Source organism: Saimiri boliviensis, chromosome 12 (assembly GCF_048565385.1).
Source record: "Saimiri boliviensis isolate mSaiBol1 chromosome 12, mSaiBol1.pri, whole genome shotgun sequence".
Taxonomy (NCBI): Eukaryota; Metazoa; Chordata; class Mammalia; order Primates; family Cebidae; genus Saimiri; species Saimiri boliviensis.
In genome coordinates, this window is record NC_133460.1 from 103,843,379 (window position 1) to 103,867,921 (window position 24,543).

The 24,543-nt window shown below is 49.9% G+C and overlaps 1 protein-coding gene across 2 annotated transcripts in view; it reads right to left on the reverse strand.

Moving 5' to 3' along the window:
• Nucleotides 1-2,215: 2,215 nt before the first annotated feature.
• RGS10 (regulator of G protein signaling 10) overlaps nt 2,216-24,543 on the reverse strand; it is a 43,670-nt gene continuing 21,342 nt past the window's right edge. For both annotated transcript variants that reach the window (XM_003922146.3, XM_074382961.1), the window contains exons 4-5: nt 18,556-18,699; nt 2,216-2,559 (exon numbers count right to left, since the gene is read on the reverse strand). In XM_003922146.3, coding sequence (XP_003922195.1) covers nt 2,413-2,559; nt 18,556-18,699 — 291 coding nt within the window. In that variant the 3' untranslated portion in view covers nt 2,216-2,412. The remainder of the gene's footprint in view (nt 2,560-18,555; nt 18,700-24,543) is intronic.

Here is a 24,543-nt window from a genome sequence, read left to right on the forward strand (position 1 = left end):
CTGCGGCTGGCATAGATGCAGGCAATCGGGCAGGAGCCAGCCAGAGGGAGTGGCACGAGTTCACGCTGGTAGGAGTAAGCGGTACTTAAACTCTGAGGCTCGCCTCCCCGCTGGCATTCAGCTTTTCAGGCAGCTCCTAAGTCGGGGGTCGGGGGAAGTCTTTTCTTGTAATGGCCAGTCTTCTGGCTAACCCTGGCTATTTGCCTTATTCAAATTCTTAGAAAGAGATGGCCATCTCAAAGTGTTTCTGTACCCATTGATAAAAGGGGAAAAGTCAGAGAGAGACCTCCTAAGCCACCTTCAGTCTCTGGGACCTGCCCACGACAGGCTCTACAAAGGGAGACAATCAGGTCACCCCAAGCCTCCCTGTGTCTGCAGTGGTACAGTGGGCCGTCCCCACACCCCTGAATAACCGAACTGCATTGGTTAATAAACTGAAAGCTGAGCTAGAGAACCTGTGTTGCTCTTAATCTTGACCCTTTAAAATGCATCAATCTAGCCAGGCATGGTGGCTCACACCTGTAATCTCAGCACCTTGGAAGGCTGAGGGGGGCGCATCACTTGAAGTCAGCAGTTTGAGATCAGCTTGGTCAACATGGTGAAACCCCAACTCGACTAAAAATGCAAAAATTAGCTGGGCATGGTGGTGGGTGCCTGTAATTCCCACTACTCAGGAGGCTGAGGCACAAGAATGGCTTGAATCTGGGAGACAAATGTTGCAGTGAACTGAGATCATGCCACTGAGCTCCAGCCTGGGCAACAGAGTAAGACTCCATCTGAAAAAAATAAAAAACAAATGCATCAATCCGCTCTGTTCTACTTGAAAATGAACTGAATTTCTCTGATCACGGGCCCTTGGGTGTCATTCTCAGCATCACCATCTCCTTCCCAGGTTCTGGAAACAGGCCGAGAGAAGACAGGCATAGAGTAGGCTTGTCTGGGAAGTACCTGAGGAGGGTGGAGAAGCCTGTGTTTGCTGTTTCTGATGAATGCCATTGGGTTACTTAGCGCTCAGCAGTGAATGGCTCCCTGAGGGCCATTCCTTTCCCAGGCTTTGGATGGAAGGACAGGAAACATTCGACCACCGTGTCTAGACAGCAAGGCTAGGGAATCCAGGGAGCTGCCCAAGAGCTCATGTGGCGGACAGTCATCAGGAGGGTAACTGCAACCCAGAACAGACCCAGTTTAGATCTTATCATAGGCATTATCCCAGTTTACTTATTAAGCTCACCCCTATTCTCTTCATAAGTATTCTGGTTTGTAGTCACCTTCAACATCAGGGAATTTTGCAAACAGGAAAGTCTGAGGCGGGAGGCTCATACGCAACAGAGGCTGGTCACTTTGTACAAATAGAAAGGGCTTAGCAAACATCCTGGAAAAGGTCTGGTGGCAGGAACAACTCACCAAAGGGAGCTGAGCCTGGCCTTGGCCCTGGTGGGCTCTGCTCTGAAAGTGGAGTTACCTGGGCTGGTGGGGGCAGCCTGGCCCGAGCCTGCTCCACTCACAGCCTCCCCACCCAGGAAGAGCCTGCTCATAGGCAGCATTTATCTTCCCTGTTGAGGTCTCAAGCCAGAGTTAGCAAGTCCAGCAAAGGGCAGGGGCATGGAGGAAAGGATTATGATGTGTTCCCGATACAGGGTCCAGGGGTCCCACCAATCCATCCTCAGCACATGCCTGTACTACAATCCCATTCAACAATACCTTGGGTTGCCATGGGGACCCTGGACAATTTCCCATTTGTGTGTTTTTTTTTTTTCCTTCCTGGTTGAGATCTTGTTTCCGTCAAGATGAACTATTTATCTGTGTTGCATGAAATGTCATGGGTTGTGGTCAAAACCAGGACCAACCCACGCACAAGAAATAATAACCCTTTGATGACACTCGCACACAAGCTTCCCGAATCTTTAGAGGTGGTCTGTGATTCATTTTCTTCTTCCAGCACTGAGCTTGCTCTCAAGGAGTATTTAACCCAAAAGGGAACTGGCAGGAAATACCCCCAGTAGCCTAGGTCTGTCATAACAATTCCTGCTTGAGTTAATTGACCAAGTGACCTGTGGACCTGTGTCCGCTCGCCAGAGGCAGAGCAAACACTTACAAGGTAAAAGGTAGTGAAATGTTTCACCCTGTGGCCTTACATGAAGTTTAATGAAGCTACAAAATGCTCAAAGTGTCCGGTGTTGAAGGAATCTCTGTTTTGTGAATGAAAACTTCCAAGTTATTATTATTATTTTTATATTAGCTTAGCCATCATGCAAAACTTACTGGTGAAGCAGTTAATAAAACACACATATCCCGTGGAAGGGTTTTGTACATTTTAGTCCTTACAAATAACAAAGCAATGATAAACCCTGCGCGGTCCTGAGAGGAAGTTCCTTTGCTTCTTAACGCTTCCAGTCCTGGCTCTTTGGGGGCTCATGTGTTATAAATTCTGGAAGCTCTTTTAGCTGCAGTTTGAGCATCAGATGAATCTTCTTCCTCTTCCTCGGTTCGCTTGTGTTTTAAAAACAAGTCAGACTTTAAGAAGCGGCTGTAGCTGTCGTACTTCATGAGATTAAAGATCTAAGGAGGAAAAGAAGAAAAAGTCTGAAGACTTAGGCTAATCCAGGCCATAAATCATCCTATCAAATATGTATTAGATACCTGCCATGTGCCAAAGAATACGGATACGTGCGAAGGATACACTAAAAAGGCTCAAATAAGTCATATGCTAGACAAGGCAGATTTCCTGGATATTTCTGGTCATTATGAAATAATCTCAATGGAATATATAGACAGTCGTATGAACAAATATGCCTTTATGTTCCATAGAAGTACAGATTCACGCAGCACTGATTCAGAGCCTTGTACCAAGAAGTCCTTCAAGACTCTCCATTTTACTTGCGTAGATAACACAAGGATGTATTTCTCCAAGAGCTGAGACAGCCAAATAGAAACTATTTCTGTAGAGGCAGTGGTGTTAAAAAGATCACTGATGTATCATATGATGCCAGTATTGTTAAGACTCCCAGTAAGTCTGGCATCCGAGATCTCAAACAAACCTATTATTGCGCCAAGAGTCAAAATGAGGTGTACTCACTGCAGGCAGGGCAGTGAAACTATAATCTTAGCAAGGAAACAGGTCCCAAATAAGGAATAGAGCAGCCGGCTGCAGAATGTCAACATCTGTGACATAACTAGAATGAAACAACTCTAAGGTATGTCGGGTGGATGAAGAGGACCCCCAACAGAGCTGAAGACCCCCAGATTAGAGCCCTGCCCCCGCCGGCATGGCAGGTGCTCAGATGGCTGTCCCCAGGCACAGTAGCTTCCTCTGGCCTCCACCGAATCTCTCTTCTGGGCCACAATCCTTGTGGCCAGCATTCCAGTTTCCCCCATTCCTACCCAATCCTGTGCCATCTCCTCCCTTGCCCCATGAAAGGGGCAGGGAAAGGAGAAACACAGAGCCTTCTCCAGCTGTCGAGGGGCATGATCTTTTTCTCATCCCTTGTCTCTATCTCTCTCAGATCTTTCCACTTAACTTTCAGAACATTCTGCAACTAAAAATCCACACGGTTCACCCTGGTACATGGCACAAACACAGGCTCAACCAAATGGAAAGTTCCAGAGATGTCAAGAATGTCTCTGACTGCCAGGCAGGGTTGTCAAGTGGGTAGGAAACCCTGACATCTTTTAAGGCTGCCCTCTCCCAGCACACACAAACTATTTTGTAAATTAAACATCTGAGGAAGCTGGGCGTGGTGGCTCACACCTGTAATCCCAGCACTCTGGGAGGCAGAGGCAGGTGGATCACTTGAGGTTTGGAGTTCGAGACCAGCCTGGCCAACATAGTGAAACCCCGTCTCTACCAAAAATACAAAAATAAGCCAGGTGTGGTGGCATGTGCCTGTAATCCCAGCTACTCGGGAGGCTGAGGCAGGATAATTGCTTGAACCCAGGAGGCAGAGGCTGCAGTGAGCTGAGATTGCACTACTACACTCCAGCCTGGACAACAGAACAAGACTGTCTCAAAAAATAAAAATTTAAAAAGACCAGGTGCAGTGGCTCATGCCTGTAATCCCAGCACTTTAGGAGGCTGAGGAGGGCAGAGAACCTGAGGTCAGGAGATGGAGACCAGCCTGACCAACATGGAGAAACCCCGTATCTACTAAAAACACAAAATTAGCCAGGTGTGGTGGTGTATGCCTGTAATTCCAGCTACTTGGGAGGCTGAGGCAGGAGAATCACTTGAAATGGGAGGTGGAGGTTGCAGGGTGAGCCTAGATCGCACCATTGCACTCCAGACTGGGCAACAAGAGCGAGACTCCGTCTCAAAAATAAATTAATAAATAAATTAAATAAATAAAAATGAAAAATAAAACAAACATCCGAGGGACTCAAAGGACTCAGAACATCTGCTTGGAGGTGGGAGATGCCTCAGGAGGCAACTGGAACGCTCACATTTTACACCTTCCTCTTCCCAAGATGGCTTCAACCACAGCAGAACCGCCTGAGTCACTCTGCTAGAGACAGAGCCCACAACCCAGAGAAAGACCTGGGACTTTAGCTTTTCTTTAAACTGTTAAACATCACCTGGTGCCCTTCTAGTCTTGCCTGAGTCCTCTGGCTGCTCAGCAAGACTGAAGCTGCCCCGCAAAGCTCCTGTCCTGTGCCATGCCACGGCACTCATCCATCTTGCAGCCATCCAGTAATTCCAGGTGTGACTGGAATTTGCTGAGGTTTGGAGAAAAAAACATTTTTTTTAATGCCAGCAAATACAAAAATCATGGCTAAGGGTGAGGTGGGCGATGAGAAGTAGCATCACTCTGTCATGGTCCCCGGCAATGTGCTAAGCAGGCGTCACACCTGCATATTCAGCCCTTGCAGGCACGAGAGCCCCCACTGGGAACTTTCAGATGCCCACCTAGTTCAAAGTCCAATGAACGCTCAAATGTGACTAATGAACCAGGTGCACAAGGGGCCCGCCTGGCACCCAGCCTCAGCCCTGTACCCACTCCCACCCCAGGTCCACATAGATGGGACCCATCGCTCTGAGCAGGATGCAGTGCGACCCAAGCTTCTCGTGCGAAGTCTTTACATGTGGGAGAGGAACATCCTGTTTGCCTGTAGTGGCTCTGAGGCTCAGACTTCAAAGGAGAGAAAGAAAAAAAGCCAGTGCTGGGGGCACCCAGGGCAGAGGAGGAGGGGGAGGGAAGGAGGCTGCTTTGGCCGGGAGGAAGCTCAGGGCCCTGAGATCCCAAGGCTGCCAGCAAGCCTAAGGGGAGGGAGCTGCGAACCAAGAGTGTAAGGGCCACTCCTGCTGGGGCAGGTGTGAAATGCCCCACAAGTGCAGAAGTCCTTCATGCAGAGGCTTCCTGCTCTGGGAGCCTTGCCCCTCTCCCATGCTGCTGCAGTGACTGGGCGGCAGCCAAGGCTGTTGGACCCAGGCAGGCTGGAGATAGGAGCGGATATCGTCCCCAAAGCCCTCATGCGCCTGGGCTGTGGGAAGCCTGATTGGTCTACATGGGGTGCACAGGCAGACTTCTGACTGCCACCAGCCGAGGACCTCCCAGGCCTGGCTCAGGAGACCACAGCAACAGGGTGCTCCTGGGACAGGGCTCAGCAAAGGTGACTTAGAGGATACAGAATGCAACTAAGGCCGGGCACAGTGGCTCATGCCTGAAATCTCAGCACCACTCTGGGAGGCTGACGCAGGTGGATAGCAAAACCCTGTCTCTACTAAAAATACAAAAATTTGGCTGGACACAGTGGCTCATGCCTATAATCCCAGCACTTCGGGAGGCCAAGGCAGGTGGATCATCTGAGGTTGGGAGTTTGAGACCAGCCAGACCAACATGGAGAAACCCTGTCTCTACTAAAAGTACAAAATTAGCCAGGTGTGGTGGCACATGCCTGTAATCCCAGCTACTCCAGAGGCTGAGGCAGGAGAATCACTTGAACCCCAGAGGCAGAGGTGGCGGTGAGCCGAGATCGCACCACTGCACTCCAGCCTGGGCAATAAGAGCAAAACTCTGTCTCAAAAAAATAAAAATTAATAAAAATTAACGCAGCTTGGTGGCACCCGCCTGTAGTCCCAACTACTAGGGAAGCTGAGGTTAGAGGATCACCTAAGCCTGGAGAGGCTGAGGCTACAGTAAGCTAAGATCACCCCACTGCACTCCATCCTGGGTGACAGAGCCAAATCCTGTCTCAAAAAAAAAGAAAAGAAAAGGGATAACTCACCTAAAACTTTCTTCCAAGAACGCGGCCAGAGATAGTGTGCCCAGCTAGCTGCTGGCCAGAGCCCTATCTATCACAGCGGAAGTAGCTGCGACTGGGGTCCAGTAAATGTTTACCACTGTGTGGACAGAAATCGTTCGCTGTGCAGCAGCAGAGGCTGGGAAAGTGAACTGGGCTAGTACCAACGCGGCCACAGTGCCCTCCAGACCTGCGCTGGGCAGCGTGTGGGCGTCCTTTCGTTCAGTTCTCCCTGCAGCGCTATGAGGACCCTGATTTGACAGGGGAGGAGAGGGGCTTAGAGGGTCCTCACAGTTCTGGAGGCTGGAAGACCTAGGTCAGGTGCCACCAGGGTTGTTTCTCTCCTTAGCCTGTAGACCACACCTTCTCCCTGCGTCCTCACAGGGTCTCCCCCATGGACGTGTGTCCTTACCTCCTCTTCTTTTGTTTGTTTTTGGGCTTTGGGTTTTGTTTTGTTTTTTTTGTTTGTTTGTTTGTTTGTTTTTTTAGAGAGATAGAGTCTGTCTTTGCCACCCAGGCTGGAGCACAATGGAGCTCACCGCAACCTCCGCCTCAAGGGTTCAAGCGATTCTCCTGCCTCAGCCTCCTGAGTAGCTGGAATTACAGGTACTCGCTGCTACGCCTGACTAATTTTTTTGTGTTTTTAGTAGAGTCAGGGTTTCACCATGTTGGTCAGACTGGTCTTTAACTCCCTACCTCAGGTGATCCGCTCACCTTGCCCTCCCAAAATGCTGGGATTACAGGTGAGAGCCACCACGCCCGTCCTACCTCAGGAAAAAAAAGAGGGTGGCCTAGGGGTCCCCTGCTTCTTGTAAGGACACCAGTCAGATTGGATTCGGGCCCACCTCAATGTCCTTGTTTAATGTTAATTACCCCTTTAAAGGTCTGTCTCTAAATAAAGTCACATTCTGGGGATTAGGACTTCAACATATGGATTAGGGAGACGAAGTTCAGCATGTAACAGTGAGCAAAACAGACGGGCGGGAGGCCAGCCCCGGCAGGCTCTGGAGTCCCCACTCCCGACCATGAGGCCATCTGCCATTTGCACGGCAGGACAATAAAAACACGGGCTGCAAAGAAGAGTTTAACCTGGAAAACTTCCCATGAATGTTAAATGACTGATACTAAATTTTAAAACACACCCTGTCTAAAAACAATGATTCCAAATACATTCTTTTTTTTTGAGATGGAGTACCACTCTGTCACACAGGCTGGAGTGCAGTGTATGATCTCGGCTCATTGCAACCTCCACCTCCCAGGTTCAAACGATTCTCCTGTTTCTTCCTCCTGAGTAGTTGTGATCACAAGCACACACCACCACACCCGGCTAAGTAAAGATGGGGTTTCACCATGTTGACCAGGCTGGTCTCAAACTCCTGACCTCAGGTGATCCAGCCTCCCAAAGTGTTGGGATTACAGGCATGAGCCACCGTGCCCAGCTCCACATACATTCTTTAAGGGTATATCCATGTGTCTAAGTGAGAAATAAATATCGCGAAAGGTCAGTAGTGGGGTGAATGGTGCTCCCCTACACTTACATCCACTTGGAATCTTAAAATGGACCTCATTTGAAAAGAGGGTTGCTTAAGGTCTCAAAATGAAATCATTCTCCATTTAGGGTCGGCCCTAAATCCAAGGACTGGGTGTCCTTATCAGAAGAGGAGGGGACACAGAGAGACACAGAGGAAAGGTGTGTGAAGGCAGAGGCAGAGATCGTGATGCAGCCACACGCCAAGGAGCACTAAGGAGGGCTGGCAGCCACCAGCAGTCTGGAAGCTGGATGGGGCAAAGAAGTACCCCCCACCCACCAGAGCCTTGTGGGGGACAGGGCCCTGCCAACACCTTGATGTCAGATTTTCAAACCATTTCTGCTGAGAGAATACATTTCTGCTGTTTGAAGCCACTTGGCTTGGGGGTCATTGCTTACAACAGCCCAAGGAGGCTCATCTAGTCAGCTTGCTGGTTTCACTTCACCCCTGCTCAAGTACAGAAAATGAAGGAGGCCTAAGGGGTCCCAGACAGTGCCATCAAGCAGGGCTTCCTGAGGAGGAAAATTGACTTCACCAGGGCTGGACTATCATGGGCACCTGAACAACACGGTGAGACTCCTTAAATGTCCACAAGGAAGAGAAAAATGGAGCCATCTGGGCTAAGGGGGAGGCTGGAGGTGAGTGGAAGACGCAGGAGCAGAGCAGAGGCGGCCATCTGTCCTACGAACGGCTGCCAGTGAAGCAGGAAACTCAAGTTGGCAGCTGAACTGCATTCTGTATCTCTTTTTCTTTTTGGCCAAGACAGCAGTGGCTTAGCGAGGTTTGGGGTTTTGGCATCCCCACATCTGCGAGCTGCATGCCTGGACTGTAAACTGTTTAGCATCGTTGCCTTGGGATCCAATCCTACAGGCTGCTGGAAGTGAGACTCAGACAAAAATGAGGAAAGAGGCTTCCTGCAGATGTGCAACTCTGCACAACCGTCCTGCAAAAATAAGGTCCTTATATCACCAAGGCACCTCTCCTCTCCAGATCCCAGACAGTGCTGTGACTGAGCAGGATTTGCCCTTTTTGCAAAGAAAAAGATCCACGCAGTGCTCCAACTTCAGACTGTTCAAAATGTGCTGCTCCAGGACAGGACTTTCCCTTGATGTACTCATCTGTGCAGGAACGAGGAGCTCAACCAGCCTTGAAGGCCCCTCTATGAATATTGTGTCACTGTCTCCATTCATTGCATTTCAAGCCTAATAAATATTTTAACACTTCTCAGAAAACAAGTACAGAAGACCTAAACAAAACAAGCATCCTTGCTTCTCTTCAAAACCCTCTGCCATGTTATTTCAATCAGGCACAAGAAGAAAAAATAATTCCTTAGAGCAGTGAAAGTTTAATTAGTGGGATATCATATTTGCTTTAAGAACTTGGTTTCGTTTTATATGAAAATCACTGAAAGAAATTGGAAGCACCACTGTCCCTGAATTGCAGCTCTAGAATGCATCCTCTTTCCACACATGGACTACAGATGTGCTTTTGTACCCATGCAAGAGACAGAAAGGGAGAAGAAAGCAAGCTCCTGTCCCTCCAGTCCTCAGAAGTGGCTAGGCATGGACGAGGCTGTTGGGGCAAGGTGCAAACGGGTGTGCCCGCCCCCTAAAGTAAAGACCACCTCCTTTTCTTTCTTTTTTTTTCAGTCCTCGCTTCTTCCCGGTAATAGAAGACCACCTCCCTTTCAGGTGGGAACAGGCTGCACCCAGGAGGAGGCCAGAGGGCACCTGGCAGAGAGCAGATGAGCAGATGAAGCAGCTCAAGTCAGCCCTTGCCCCAGAGCACCAGGATGGGCCACACAGAAGCTTCTGTCACCTTGCACGGCACTCCAGCTTTGTAGACAGACCGGCCAGAGATGTACAGTGTGCCAGGGGCGGGATCGGAACTCCAGAAAGAGTCCGGACACCAACAGGAGCAGAGAGACCTTGCTTGGACGAAATCCTCTCCCAGGCTCACGGGTTACAGGGTCACTGCTTGTCACATGTGTGGAGTGGATTGTGTGCTTTCTTCTACAATCCATACAACTCAAATTCCAGACCCAAATGACATGACTCACTTTCTGCTGGGCGAAGAGGCATTTTAATTTTGCCTTTTGTCATTGAAAGGCAAGTTGAGTGCTCCTCTGAGTGCCACTCTCCCCTCCTCCTCCCCCAAATACCTTTTGTTTTTGGTTTTTGTTTTTTTGAGACAGAGTCTCAGGCTGTCACCAGGCTGGAGTGCAGCGGTGCAATCTTGGCTCACTGCAACCTCCAACTCCCTGGTTCAACTGATTCTCCTTGCCTCAGCCTCCTGAACAGTTGGTATCAAAGGCACACATCACCATGCCCAGCTAATTTTTTTTTTCCCAGTTGATTTTTTTTTTTTTTTTTTTTTTTTTTTTTTTTTTTTTTTTTTTTTTTTTGAGACAGAGTTTCACTCATGTTGCCCAGACTGGGACAATCTCCCAGGTTGAAGCAATTTTCCTGCCTCAGCCTCCCGAGTAGCTGGGATTATGGGTATGCACCACCGCATCCAGCTAATTTTGTATTTTTAGTAGAGACAGGGTTTCTCCATGTTGGTCAGGCGGGTCTCAAACTCCTGACCTCAGGCGATCCGCCTGCCTTGGCCTCCCAAAGTGCTGGGATTACAGGCTTAAGCCACTGTGCCTGGCCCCAAATACAATTTTAAAGTTGCAAAAAACATCCCAAAGTGTTTCAAATACTGCCCTTCCCGCCCTGACCCTCGTGAGGCAGATGCCTACGGTGTACGCAGACAGTTAACTTCCCTTCCGTTTGAAAAAACCACACCTGCCCTTTCTGGTGAAGTATGCTGGAAAATACCCATTTCTGCCCTGGGTTTGATCTTTTGGAGCAAATGTCACCCGGCACCCATGAGACTGACATGTCCCAAATCCCTGGCTCTGGCCACTACCACAGCTCAGGAGAGGGAACCATGGTCATATAGGGGCACTCAGGCCAAGGTCGTGTTTGGAGAAATAATGGGGCAGGGGAGGTTGTGGGCCCTCAAATGATCACCATAGGCCGGGCAGCCCCTCTCTCCCCGTCCCAGGTCCTCGATAGCTGGTCCACCCCTCTTATTTATGTTGAAAAGGAAGCATTTCTCACCTCCTTACATTCTGGGGAAACTCAAAGATACTGCATTTCTAAAACAGACCCCATTCATGGCTGCTTTCTCTGTCAAGGATGTGGCTGGGAGCACTAGCATCCCACCCAAGTCTTTTCCTTTTTTTTTTTTTTTTTTTTTGTGACAGAGTCTCACTCTGTTGCCCAGGCTGGAGCGCGGTGGCGTGGCCTTGGCTCACTGCAGCCTCTTCCTTCCAGGTTAAAGCGATTCTCCTGCCTCAGCCTCCTGAGTGGGTGGGAGTACAGGCATGTGCCACCATACTTGACTAATTTTTGTATTTTTTTGTAGAGACAGGGTTTCACCACGTTGGCCAGGCTGGTCTCTAACTCCTGACCTCAGGTGATCCACCCACCTCAGCATCCCAAAGTGCTGGTTTTCCTTTTTTTTTTTTTTTTTTTAAAGCGCCAGAGGATAAGGACTTCCTTTTGAGTGGAGAAGACCACCTCCGCTCTGCTTTTCCAGGCTAGAGTTTAGTACCAGACCCAAAGCCTCGGGAAGGCATCCTAGCAGATGTACAATCTGCTTTTATGTGTAGGCATGGGGACCCCTCACAGTCATGGAAGAAGAATGAGCACCTCACTCCTCCAAGCCCATGCCCTTCTCTTCTGTGGACTGAGAAAGCCACAAAATTGCCATGTGCCGTGATCTGGACCTTTCCATCTTCATCATGCTCACGGCTATTTCGTGCTGCTCTGCAGAACTTAAACCAAAGGCTTCTGAGCAGGAAAGGTGTAAGCCGGGGCTAAGAAATATGCCAGAGGAGAAATGTGTTTTAAATCTTTCACATGGAACAACTTTAAGTCACGGAGCAGACGTCAGTGTGTTCCATTCTTCAATGTGTGAGTAGAGCCCAAAAGGCCCAATGGTGTCATGATTTCCCACTAGGGAGAGAGGACGAGGGCAAGACTAGGGGATCTCAGCTTTTCACTGCAAACCCTCCTGGATACGTGAATTTTCTTTTCTTTATCCTAACAATGAGCATGTACTAATTCAACAATTTAAGAAAATTTTAGGCCGGGTACGCTGGCTCACGCCTCTAATCACAGCTGCACTGTAGGAGGCGAAGGCTGGAGGATTGCTTGATCCCAGGAGTCCAGGGAGTTCAAGACCAGCCTGAGGAACCCCACCCCTAGAAAAAATATTTTAAAAATTAGCCGAGTGTGGTGGCACACACCTATATTCCCAGCTACTAGGCAGTCTGAGGTAGGATGATGGCTTGAGCCACGATGGTGCCACTATATTCCAGCCTGGAAGACAGAGGGAGACCCTGTATCCAAAAAAAAAAAAAATTAAAATAGGCAGGGCACAGTGGCTCGTGCCTGTAATCCCAGCACTTTGGGAGGCTGAGGTGGGCAGATCACTGGAGATCAGGAGTTCATGAATACCTTATTATTATAACCCCTGCTTCACAAATGAGGAAAGTCAGGCACAGAGAGGGAGCACATCTTGCCTGCAGTCTCACAGTTACTAACTTCTAAAGTGAAAGAAGCCTGGGCATGGTGGCCTACACCTCCAATCTCAACAGTTTGGGAGGCCAAGATGGGAGGATCATTTGAGGCCTGTAGTTTGAGACCAGCCTGGGCAACATAGTGAGACCCAGTATGTACAAAAAATTTTTTTTAAATGGCTGAGCAGGCCGGGTGCGGTGGCTCATACCTGTAATCCCAGCACTTTGGGAGGCCAAGGCGGGCAGATCACAAAGTCAAGAGATCGAGACCATCTTGGCCAACATGGTGAAACCCCATCTCCACTAAAAAATTCAAAAATTAGCTGGGCGTGGTGACGTGCGCCTGTAGTCCTAGCTACTGAGGAGGCTGAGGCAGGAGAATTGCTTGAACCCTGGAGGCAGAGATTGCAGTGAGCTGAGATTGTGCCACTATACTCCAGCCTGCCTCCTGGTGACACAGCAAGACTCTGTCTCAAAAAAAATAAGAAAAGAAAAAAAAATGGCTGAGCATGGTGGCACTTGCCTATAGTAACAGCGACTTGAGAGGCTGAGGTGGGAGGATTGCTTGAGCCCAGGAAGTCAAGGCTGTGGTGAGCCAAGATCATACCACTGTACTCCAGCCTGGGTGGCAGAGTGAGACCCTGCCTCAAAAAAAAAATAAATAAAGTCAAGTTGGGGTAGGGGCATCAGATCTAAGAGAAGTCAGATCTAAGGAAATAAGATTGTGATTATCAGGGAGTGACTATCAGGGAGTGACTTTTTAAAACCAGGCCACTGAACACTATAGACTGCTTTGCAGCGCAGCTCAGAGAGGTAGCAGAGTGTTTGCCCAGAGCCCCGTGTCACAGACGAGGACACAGAAGTCACACTAAGAAACAGAACCCTCCTGGGGTCAGACAGAGGCAGGGCTGGACCAGAATCCCCCACTTCTGCCTCTGGTGCTCAGGGCCAAGCTCACGCACTGTGATAAATCTGGCAGCTCCACATCCAGGGAGTGATAGGTAGTGGGGAGAAAGGAAGGGACAGAAGTCAGGCCACCCTCGCCCCCCAGACACAGGGTGAGCCACACTCGGGAGGTCAGGGTTTCATGTCTGACTTTCTAATAACGAAGCTGGCTCTGCATGGAGCTATCTGCCTTCTCTTGCCCAACTGGTGCGAGACCGACTCAGCCCTGAGCTAGGGACCTGAGCCAAGGTGCTCAGCCTTTAAGAGGTCCAAGCCTTACCAGCCCAACCGCCCAACCAGCACATTCTATAAACAGCCACTTTTCACATCCCTGCAATTAGACTGTCTACCACAGCCTCGGGGCCTCGGGGCCTGACCTTCCACCACCCCCTTGTTCGCTGCATTCTGACCATGCTGACCCCCCCACCACACACACACCCGCTGCTCCTGCCTCAGGGCCTTTGCACTTGCCTCTCCTTGGACGGTCCTGGCTCCCAGGTCCTCTCCTCCAGATCTCACTGGTCATTCAGGGCCCCGTCACCTCTCCAGGGCGCCCTCCTTGAGTGCCGACCCAAGCAGGCCCTTGCCAGTCCCTCCCAGTCCATCCCCTGCTGCATTTCCTTCTTAGCACTGATCTTTCCCTGCCCTCCTGGGTGCTAATTTCCTGTGGTACACATAGTCCGCAGCACAGTCCCTGGTACAGAATAGGGCTTCAATTCATAATTGTAACATAAAGGAATGAATAAAACAACAAATTCAGCAGACCAACCAGGACTGAATCAGATCTCCCAGGAATAGATGCTTTTAAAGAAAAAAAGACACTGTAGGGAGCAATTCCCAGAAGAAACCACCGCTTTGTAAGAACCCCCTTCTCTCCTGCTTCCTCCAACCTAAATTTGCCCAATGGCAGCCTTGACTCTAGGCTAAAGTACTAGGGAAATGCCCACAGCACCACCTCTTTCTTCTCCTGGCTTTGCCACCAAAGGGCTGGGCACACCAAGCTTGCAGAACTGAGTTAAATCAGAGAGTCATCTCACCACTTACACGAATTTTCTGGGTAGCAACATTTTTTTTTTTTTTTTTTTTTTTTGAGACAGAGTTTCGCTCTTGTTACCCAGGCTGGAGTGCAATGGCGCAATCTTGGCTCACCGCAACCTCCACCTCCTGGGTTCAGGCAATTCTCCTGCCTCAGCCTCCTGAGTAGCTGGGATTACAGGCACGCGCCACCATGCCCAGCTAATTTTTTGCGTTTTTTTAGTAGAGACGGGCTTTCACCATGTTGACCAGGACGGTCTCGATCTCTTGACCTCGTGATCCACCCACCTCGGCCTCCCAAAGTGCTGGGATTACAGGCTTGAGCCACCGTGCCCGGCGGTAGCAACATTTTAAGTCCCTCAAACTTTTCTTAAGATGTCTTTGGCTGGGTGCAGTAGCTCACACCTGTAATCCCACTATTTTAGGAGGCTGAGGCAGGCAAATCACTTGAGACCAGGAGTTTGAGACCAATCTGGCCAACATGGTGAAACTCCATCTCTACTAAAAATAGAAAAACTAGCCAGGCCTGGTGGCAGATTTCTGTAATCCCAGCTACTCAGGAGGATGAGGCAGGAGAATTTCTTGAACCCAGTGGGCAGAAGTTGCAGTGAGCGGAGATCGTACCACTGTACTCCAGCCTGGGCAAGAGACCATGTCTCCAAAAAAAGAAAAAAAAAAGTTTTTGATGAAATGCTTGTTAAAATGAATAATGCATTCTTCACACAATACACTGACCTCAACTGAACTTCTACTTGACCGTTTGGGGTTGCCAGGCTCACTTACCACGTCACTGTCCTGCAGCATAGGGATGCCCATGGTGTGGCGTGTGGCAATGGAGGCACCACACCCAGAGGCTCAGGCCTCGGTGCTGTGCCTGGGTTCAGGGTCGTTTCTGTGTCCTCCCTGGCTGTCAGTGATCACCTCTTGCTGCTCATCACTCCATAGTCTCTACCACAACTTCAAATCTGCTATGATCTGAAAAACCTGTTAGAACTGTCTGCAAACCAAGAATAAACAGGACCTGCCTGAAAACTCAAGAAGCTTTCCTTTAAACAGGGTGCATGGGATTTGGCACATCTAGCTTGAGGCTCAGGGAAGATTTTCCCATCCCTCTAGGTTCCAGCTGTGCCTACAAAGTCAGAGCTGCCCTATGAGAAACTCAGAGAGCAGCAGACCCTCCCACACACGTGGTGATGAGGAGCTAAGTCCCCCAGCACTTCCCCGGGGAGGCGGTGCTGAACCTGAACTCGGAAAGCAGCTGTTCTATGGCTCCACCATAAAGCCCAGCAGCGCTCAGCAAAGCAAAGGGCGGGAGAGGCTTTTGAAAGTTCTGTGGAATCTTGTGGCTCCAAACATGTTTCCCTCAGCTTCACTCTCCTTCACTTGGGAAAACAGAGCTCTCAAGGGAGGCTTTGTGAGCAAAAAACCCGGGGCTGGTGCTGAGCACGCATTTTGACAGTGACAGCAAGGCTCAGGAGGGACAGTTTTCAAAGCAAAACAGAACCCAGGGGCTCTTCACACAGAGACTCACTGTGAAATCAGCTCTGATTCCAAATACCTTGTTTTCACCCAATTATGCCTTAGGAGGAAACTTCGTGCCTCTTTCTCTCTCTCCAATTAAAAAAAAATTTTTTTTCTCACTCTGTTGCCAGGCTGGAGTGTGGTGGCACTATCTCAGCTCAGTGCAGACTTAGCCTCCCAGGCTCAAGCAATTCTCCTGCCTTAGCCTCCCAAGTAGCTGAGATTACAGGCACTCACCACCAAGCCTGGGTAATTTTTGTACTTTTAGCAGAGAGCGGGTTTCGCCATGTTGACCAGGCTAGTCTCAAACTCCGGACCTCAGCTGATCCACCTGCCTTAGCCTCCCAAAGTGCTGGGATTACAGCACTTTGTTTTTTTCTTTTTATAAAATTATTTTTTAAGTAAATTTTTATTTACAAAAATATTTATGCGGCCGGGCGCGGTGGCTCAAGCCTGTAATCCCAGCACTTTGGGAGGCCGAGGCGGGTGGATCACGAGGTCAAGAGATTGAGACCATCCCGGTCAACATGGTGAAACCCCGTCTCTACTAAAAATACAAAAAATTAGCTGGGCATGGTGGCGCGTGCCTGTAATCCCAGCTACTCAGGAGGCTGAGGCAGGAGAATTGCCTGAACCCAGGAGGCGGAGGTTGCAGTGAGCCGAGATCGCGCTATTGCACTCCAGCCTGGGTAACAAGAGTGAAACTCTGTCTCAAAAAAAAAAAGAAAAGAAAAAGAAAGAAAAATATTTATAACTAATTTTTTTTTTAATTTTTCTGAGGCTGGGCACAATAGCTCTTGCCCATAATCCCAACACTTTAGGAGGCCAAAGCTGGAGACTCGCTTGAGCTCAGGAGTTTAAGACCAGCCTGGGCAACATAGTGAGAGCTCAACTCTACAAAACAACACAAAAATTAGCTGGGTGTGTGACGCACACCTGTGGCCCCAGCTCTTTGGGAGGCTGAGGTGGGAGGATCACTTGAGCCAGGGAGGTTCATGCCACTGTGCCCCAGCCTGGGCAACAGAGGGAAGTCCTATCTCAAAAATAAATAAATAAGTAAATAAATAAATAAATTTCTTTGTCATTAACAAAAAAATCAGCCTCTGTCCCTTGTGTTTCTTCCTTTCTGTACTGGCTAAGTCTCCCACTGAATGAGTCTAAGGGGCATGCCTACTCATAGAGGTCCAGCTCCATTTTGAGCTGTTGGGCAGGCGAGCTGGACCTCTCAGAGCACCGCCCAGAGTCAGAACTCTCCCATTCCTCACTCCTACCTTGGCTCCTGCAGTCCTGGGAAGGGGGCTGACCTGCGTTCACCAGGCCTTTCCAATCCCTCTATTCCAGGGATCTCACGGAGCTTTGAGAACCAGCAACACAGGCCACGGGGGTCATGGGGGGAGTGTGGTCTTTGAAGGCAGGTGGACGAGAGTGAATCTGGCTTCCAGCACGTTCTGCTCCCTACATGACTTAATGCTAACAAACCACTTAGTCTCCCTGAACCTTGCTTTCCTCATCAGCAAAATGGAAATAATAACACTCACTGAAGATCAAGGAGACAACACACACCAAGTGAGGCAGCAGCTCAATGGGCAGTCCTAAATGGTAGTTAGGGCCGGGCACGGTGGCTCATGTTTGTAATCCCAACACTGGGAGGCCAAGGTGGGCAAACCACTTGAGGCCAGGAGATCGAGACCAGCCTGGTTAACATGGTGAAACCCCATCTCTACTAAAAATACAAAAAATTCGCTGGGCATGGTGGTGTAGGCCTGTAATTCCAGCTGCTAGGGAGGCTAAGGCAGGAGAATTGCTTGAACTCAGGAGGTGGAGGTTGCAATGAGCTGAGATCGAGCCACTGTACTCCAGCCTGGGGAACAGAATGAGACTCTAAAACCAAAAACTAAACGGTAGTTAGTGTTATCATTATTGAGAATACCTAGAGCAGAGCAGTCAGTCCAAGTTCTCAACTCTGGCTACATTTTAAAGTGTACTAGGCAGCGTTTAAAAGATTCTGAGGTCCAGGATGGGGTCGATGTCTTCATTTGGCTACGGTCACAAAAATTCCCTTTTCACTATGCATTCCCCTCCCTTTACCTCCGCAAATCAATGCCCATGCATCCTTCCTACTGGCTCAAAGTCATCACTTCCAGGAGGCCCTCCACTGGTCTCCTCCAAGAGCCAAATGTGAATCAGAAGTCACATGGAACATGCTGCCGGATGGTAGCCTTTTCATTATGACTCAGGCGCTACATGACGAACTGTGAACAGCCTGCAGTACTGGGCCACCAGAAGTATGTGGAGGTGTCTGGATATTTGCACAGAAACATCCTGAGTCTCCAGCCACTTTGAGTCCTCCTGCTTGCTTTCTGGAGTTTTCCATCTATTCTTAGTGTCAGTAATTATAGGTTGCTTTCTCAGTACAGGTTCCTCAAATAGCGCCAACCTCCCCTCTAATTTGGATTGAGAAGGCAGATGAACCTGCTGGTTCAAACTGTGTGTAGACCAAGAAGAGACAGACCTGGGGAAGACTCCTGTGGGGCAAATCTCGAGCTTAGGATCCCAGTCCCCGCTCTCACCAGCCATGGCCCCTCAGTGTACCTCAGTTTGCCCGGCCGGATGAGATGGTTTCCAGGGAGTCTAACATTTGGTGTTGCACCAAATTCTTCCAGGCATGGAATTATTATAAGTTTTCATATCAAGGTGCAGGCAGGGAAGTTGGGTTACCTGGTCCTGGAGCTTCTGGAACATCAGAGGGTGTGGTTCTTCCAGGATCTTCTCATTGAGCCGAGACTGCCCCTCCACGTTGACCTGTGATGAGGCCTTGCTGGACAGAAAGGTCATGTAGATCTCCTTCGCCTTTTCTTGCATCTGGAGGAGACAGATGGGGCCTGTGTACTATCTGCACACCCAGCCTTCCTGGCTTGAGCCCTGCTGTCCCCTCCAGCCAGGCCCAGAGGAGCTGCTGTGGCAAGAGAAAGGTATCCCCTGCAGCCCGGGCGTTCTCAGGCCACTCCAGAGAGAATTTCTATCTGTGAGAGCCCACACCACCAAGCCCCTACCCCCTTCATGCATCTGCAGCCACATCTCCTGGAACAAAATTGTGGCACTATCCATTCAGAAGCGATGACAGAAAGAATCCCGGCCCGCAGAGAGTACTCAGTACCACTCACAACCATCCTGTGGCTGAGCGCAGTGACTCACGCCTATAATCCCAGCACTTTCGGAAGCCAAGACAGGTGGATCATTTGAGGTCAGGAGTTTGTGACCAGCCTGGCCAACATGGTGAAACCCCATCTCTACTAAAAATACAAAAATTAGCTGTGTGTGGTGGTGTGCACCTGTAATCCCAGCTAGTCAGGACGCTAAGGCAGGAGAATTACTTGAACCCAGGAGACAGAGGTTGCAGTGAGCCAAGATTGCTCCACTGAACTCCAGCCTGGGTGACAGAATGAGACTCTGTCTCAAAAAAAAAAAAATCAAGTTAAAGCATGCCTATCCCTACCAGTTACCTAGGCTGCAGACACCTGCTTGGAGTGGTCCCATTTCCTTAATCTCCTGGAGATGCAGCAAAGAGCATTTTCCTGTTAGCGCCATGAGGACACAGAGGGCAGGAGAGGTGGCATGGCTTATCTGAGAGCCTCTGGGAGCCTCAGGACTGTTTGGATCCAAGGCCTCTGAATTCTGCTCAGTTCCACTTCCGAGAGACATACTGGCCCCTCCAGGTGGCGCAGTCTGCGGCCCTCCCAGGCAGGTGCGTTTCCTTTTAGGTAAGGAGAGACTGAGCACGGCCAGTGGAGAAAACACTCGCTGCCCGCCCTCAAGTCTGAGTGCCATCCTGCTGGGAAGCACCGACTTCCTGTTTCACCGGAAATGCACCGAGGCTGGCTCAGGGCACTCACTGATGGTAAGGAGATGACCTCACAGCAAGAACTGTGTCTTCAGGACAGTGTGCCTCACCGCAGGGCTGCAGGCACAAGAGCCTTCTCCTCCAGGACTTCCCCGACGGCTCTATTTTCTTTTAGAGAAAGGAGACTTCCTGTGCTCATACCTCACCAACGGCAAAAACGGGGCTGTTTCTCTGAACGTTAGACTCTAAAGCATGACCTTACCCTACAGAGCAAGGCAGACAACAAATGCCTCTACAAGGCAGCCACACAGCTATGACGTGGGGGGGGGGGGCGGGGGCCTGGAAAACTGCCTTTCTCTCCATGAGCCCACCTAGGGGTCCACATGTGCTGTGGAGCTTGGTTTAGGAAATCCCAGGCTCTGCAAACCTGCCCTTAAGGAAGGTGGTTACCAAAAGGTTTTGACAGCTGGTTCGTGAAAGGAAGGAAGAGTAACCCTTTTTCTAGTTCAGGGGACTGAGGACAAAAGACTCCGCGAAGCCGCAGCGTGGCCCTGTCATGTCCTGCGGGAAAGCACGCCTCGCCAGCACCTGCAGGCAGACAGCGCAGGTTGCGTGAACGCCCAAAGCCATGCTGTCCACCCTGCCTTTACCGTCAACAGAAGCAATGCATCCATGCCAGACTCGGTGACACAGACGTCTCTCCAGACAAGCCTGGCTATCCAGGAGACAGGTCTGGGGGCTGCCTTCGAGACCCAAGGGGGTACCAACTAGGCGCTGGTCCTGCTCGTCTCTCCAAGAACCCACCGGCTCCATGAAGCCACAGCCTCCCACCCACCAACCCCACTCTGTCAGGAAGCAGCACTTTTGGAAAACCACTTCCTGTTTTAAAGCCACTTCATGAAAGGAGAATTTCAGCCAGGCAGATGAGCAAACTCCATGCAGAGTTCTGGGGACAGAAATCTCTTTAGACCTCCCCTTCCCTTGAATATTCACACACACACACACACGTGCACACACACACACACACGTGCACACATGCACACACATACACACATGAATCCAGGCTATCTTGAGTAATTCTGAATAGAGAAGTTCAGTGAGTGGCTTGAGTCTTTGAGGTGGGGCAGATGGGGACTGGGGAGAGGAAGTAGGTTCCAGGACCGCAGGAATTCAAGCCTCGAGGGTCTCAGCCCTGCCCTCTCCCACTGGCCATCCCTCCGGAGTTAGTGTGAGAACAGTGTGGGCTGAGGCCCTGGCCGGTGAGATACCCACCGTGAGCGGCTCCAGGGCTCAGCTTATCTCGGCTGGGCTAGGAAGTATGACTGAAAAGGGAAACCCTGACGCTGTGACCACAAGCCAGTCACGGGAAGGCCTGGTGTCTAGGCCGAGGACATGAGCGAAAAAGAAGAACCAGTCTCTGCAGATATTTTGGTAGATTTTTCCAGAGCTTTGTTAACTCTATTCTAGCTACTGTTTGGGTAGGAACAGAACTGGTGGAGTTGATTCTGCATCTGTGGCCTGGAAGGATGGACAGCTTCTCTTCGACGGCCCTGACTCACGTGGCTGGCCACAGCCTGGACCAGAGAGCCTCTTTCTCCCTGGGGATACCCGACATGCCCAGCATCTGAAGGTGTCCTGGCAGGTGCTGGAGAAGGGCCCCACCTGGGCCCATCAACTCGGGGACTACTCATGGAGCACCTGCACCCCACCTGTGCCCTTCCAGGCACCCCATGAGGCTGAGGCCTTTCTTCGAGGCCTGGCAGTGCTTCGGCTGTGACAACGCTCAGCCAGACGTCAGCTCTCGAACCCTGCTCCCTGCAGGTGCATGATCAGGAGAAGCAAATTCACTTTCCTATCAGCTCCAGACACACACGTCTATGCAGATAAACTGTAAAGACACCAGGAGCCCAAAGCTCAGAATAGCACTGCCCATAACAGCCCCTCCCTCCCCTAGCAGCATGCTTGAACTTTCCCACCAGAAAAATAAAAGAGCCGCCCTTGCCCAAGCTGCAACCTCCACCTCCCGAGTTCAAGCAATTCTCCTGCCTCAGCCTCCCCAATAGTGGGGATTACAGGTGTGCGCCACTACGCCTGGCTAATTTTTTCTATTTTTAGTAGAGACAGGGTTTCACCAAGTTGGCAGGCTGGTCTCAAACTCCTGGCTTCAAATGACTCACCCGCCTCAGCCTCCCAAAGTGCTGGGATTACAGGCATGAGCCACTGTGCCTGGCCCCAATTCCTTTTTGAAATATCTCAAAATAAAAGCATGCACCCATGTCTCCATCGCCCCTCCCATTCTCTCCTCTGTCACACCCAGGCTTCTGCCCAGCCATTGCAGCTCCACCAGCCCACTGACGCCCCCCAGGAGAGGCCCCTCAGACCTTCCTCTGGAGCGAGCTGGCCCCAGCCCTGCTCAGCACCACTGTCTTCTCTTCTCACTTTCCCCACCTCGTAAGAGCCTGTCCTCTCAGGATCCCCAACACCTCCCTGTGTCTGTCTCCCAGCTTCTGTCTCCCCATCCCCTCTGTGAGTTCTGGGCTTTCCCAGACTTCTCACCTTGGCTGACAACTCTAATGCCATGTTCCTCCCAGATTTCAGCCCAACCATTCCCCAGGCCACTGACCCACATAGCCAACTGGTTTCTAGCAACATAGACTTGGACATCCCACCAACACCTTGAATTAACACAAACTAAAGGAGTGGTCTCCTGGCTGGCAGACCCCACAGCCACTACTCTGGGAAGCTGGAAACTTCAATCCCCTGTAGCCAATCCCCACCCCCATCCCATCTGCTGGCCTCCGGCTCTTCTCCACCCCGTCCTCTGCCAGAGATGGAATGCAGGAGAGAATTCCTAGGAAAATGAAAGGATCAAGACACTAACTTTTTCATATCAATTTCAGAAAGAAAATGAGGCAAAGAAAATGTCCAGTAAATGATATGAGAATATTTTCAAGAACTGGCTCAGGAAATGGATAGCAGTCAGAGGAACAGCAGATGACTCTGCAGACACAGAAAAACAAACCGAAGCCCCTGCACAGGTGGGGAGGGGGTGCCAACGAGAAGCACATCCAGAGATGGCAGGAGCTTGGGGGCACTGGGAGCCCAGATGAAACTGATGAGGGCGGCAGAAAGAAGCCATCAGACCTCCAGGTCCTCCAGCCCCTCTGCCAACCCTGAGCAGTCAGGTGGCTCCCTCCCCACCTTCAACAGAAGACTTGAGTTTTCTTTTCTCAAGAAACAGACCCAGGGAGGCTCCAGAACAGAGGCACAGAGGACGGCAGGAATGAGATGCCAAACTGAATAAAGGGATTCGGGGAAATTCCAAATACAGACCCTCCTAGCAAACTTCTCCTGACATGGTTAATTAGAAATACATTTAGTTTAGGAACATAGCAGGCTTGTGCCCCACCAAGAAGAGACTAGAGGGCGGTTGTCTGGAGAAAATAAAAAGGCAGAAAAAACTCAATAGGAGGATTTGAAGATAAAGTTGAAACCTCCAAAAACCAAAAAAAAAAAAAATTTAAAAATAGGAAGAATAAAAGACAAAATTAAGGGCTCAACGCAGGGGTGAAAGATCATCCTTGGAAAAGAGACCAGAGACAACGGAAGGAAAAAAAATTACTAAAATGATGATCGTAATAATAGCAACATAAGACCATTTCCCAGAACTACACATTTCCAGATTATAAGACTCCACAAAGAATCCACAAAAAGATTGAACTCTGTCTCCACCTCCAAAGCCCCTGACTGAACAATTTTAGAATATTGGTGAAAAGATCCTGACCAGGTGGAGTGGCTTACACCTGTAATTCCAGCACTTTGGGAGGCTGAGGTAGGAGGATTTCTTTTGAGACCAGCCGAGGCAACATGGTAAGATTGCTTAATCCCAGGAGGTCCAGACTGCAAAGAGCTGTGATCTCACTATATTCCAGCCTGGGTGACAGAGTGAGACCCTGTCTCAAAAAGAAAGGGAAAATGCCGGGCGTGGTGGTTCATGCCTATAATCCCAGCACTTAGGGGGGTGGAGGCAGGTGGATCACCTGAGGTCCGGAGGCTGAGGCAGGAGAATTGCTTGAACCCAGGAGGTGGAGGTTGCAGTGAGCCGAGATTGCGCCACTGCACTCTAGCCTGGCGCCTGGCGACAAAGCAAGACTCTGCCTCAAAAAAAAAAAAAAAAAAAAAAAAAAGAGTTCAAGACCAGCCTGACCAACATGGCGAAACCCCATCTCTACTAAAAATAAAAACTTAGCTAGGTGTGGTGGCGAGTGCCTGTAATCCTGGCTACTGGGGAGGCTGAGGCAGGAGAATCACTTGTACCTGGGAGGCAGAAGTTGCAGTGAGCAGAGATTGTGCCATTACATTCCAGAGTGAAACCTTGTTCAAAAAAAGAAAAGAAAAGAAAAAGGGACAAAAAAGAAAAATAGAAAAGAAAAGAGATCCTATAATATCCCAGAGAGGGAAAAAAAGAAAGAAAACAGAACAGTTTACATATAAATTACTGATTCTCAACAAAAGTAGACTACGAGACGTCTTCAAACTTCTGAGTTCGTTCCACCTCAGAACTGTATGCTCTGTCAGATTACCAATGAGGTGGGAGGGTAGGAAAAAAATAACATTTCCACTCACAGGCATTTACACCTCTACCTGCCTGGCCCCCTTTCTCGAGAAGCTAATGCCGGCTGTGTTTTGGGCTCTTCTCTCGTGAGTCATTCTGGAGGGAAGAAGTCATTCTCATGTGCTATTCCCCAAATGAGGGAATGACTCAGGAGAGAAGAGGACCTGCATCCAGGAAATGGAATGCCTTCGTCCCACAAAGAGGAAGTCAAGTTCACATATGTCAGGCATGGGTCTAGGCCCCCAGAGAC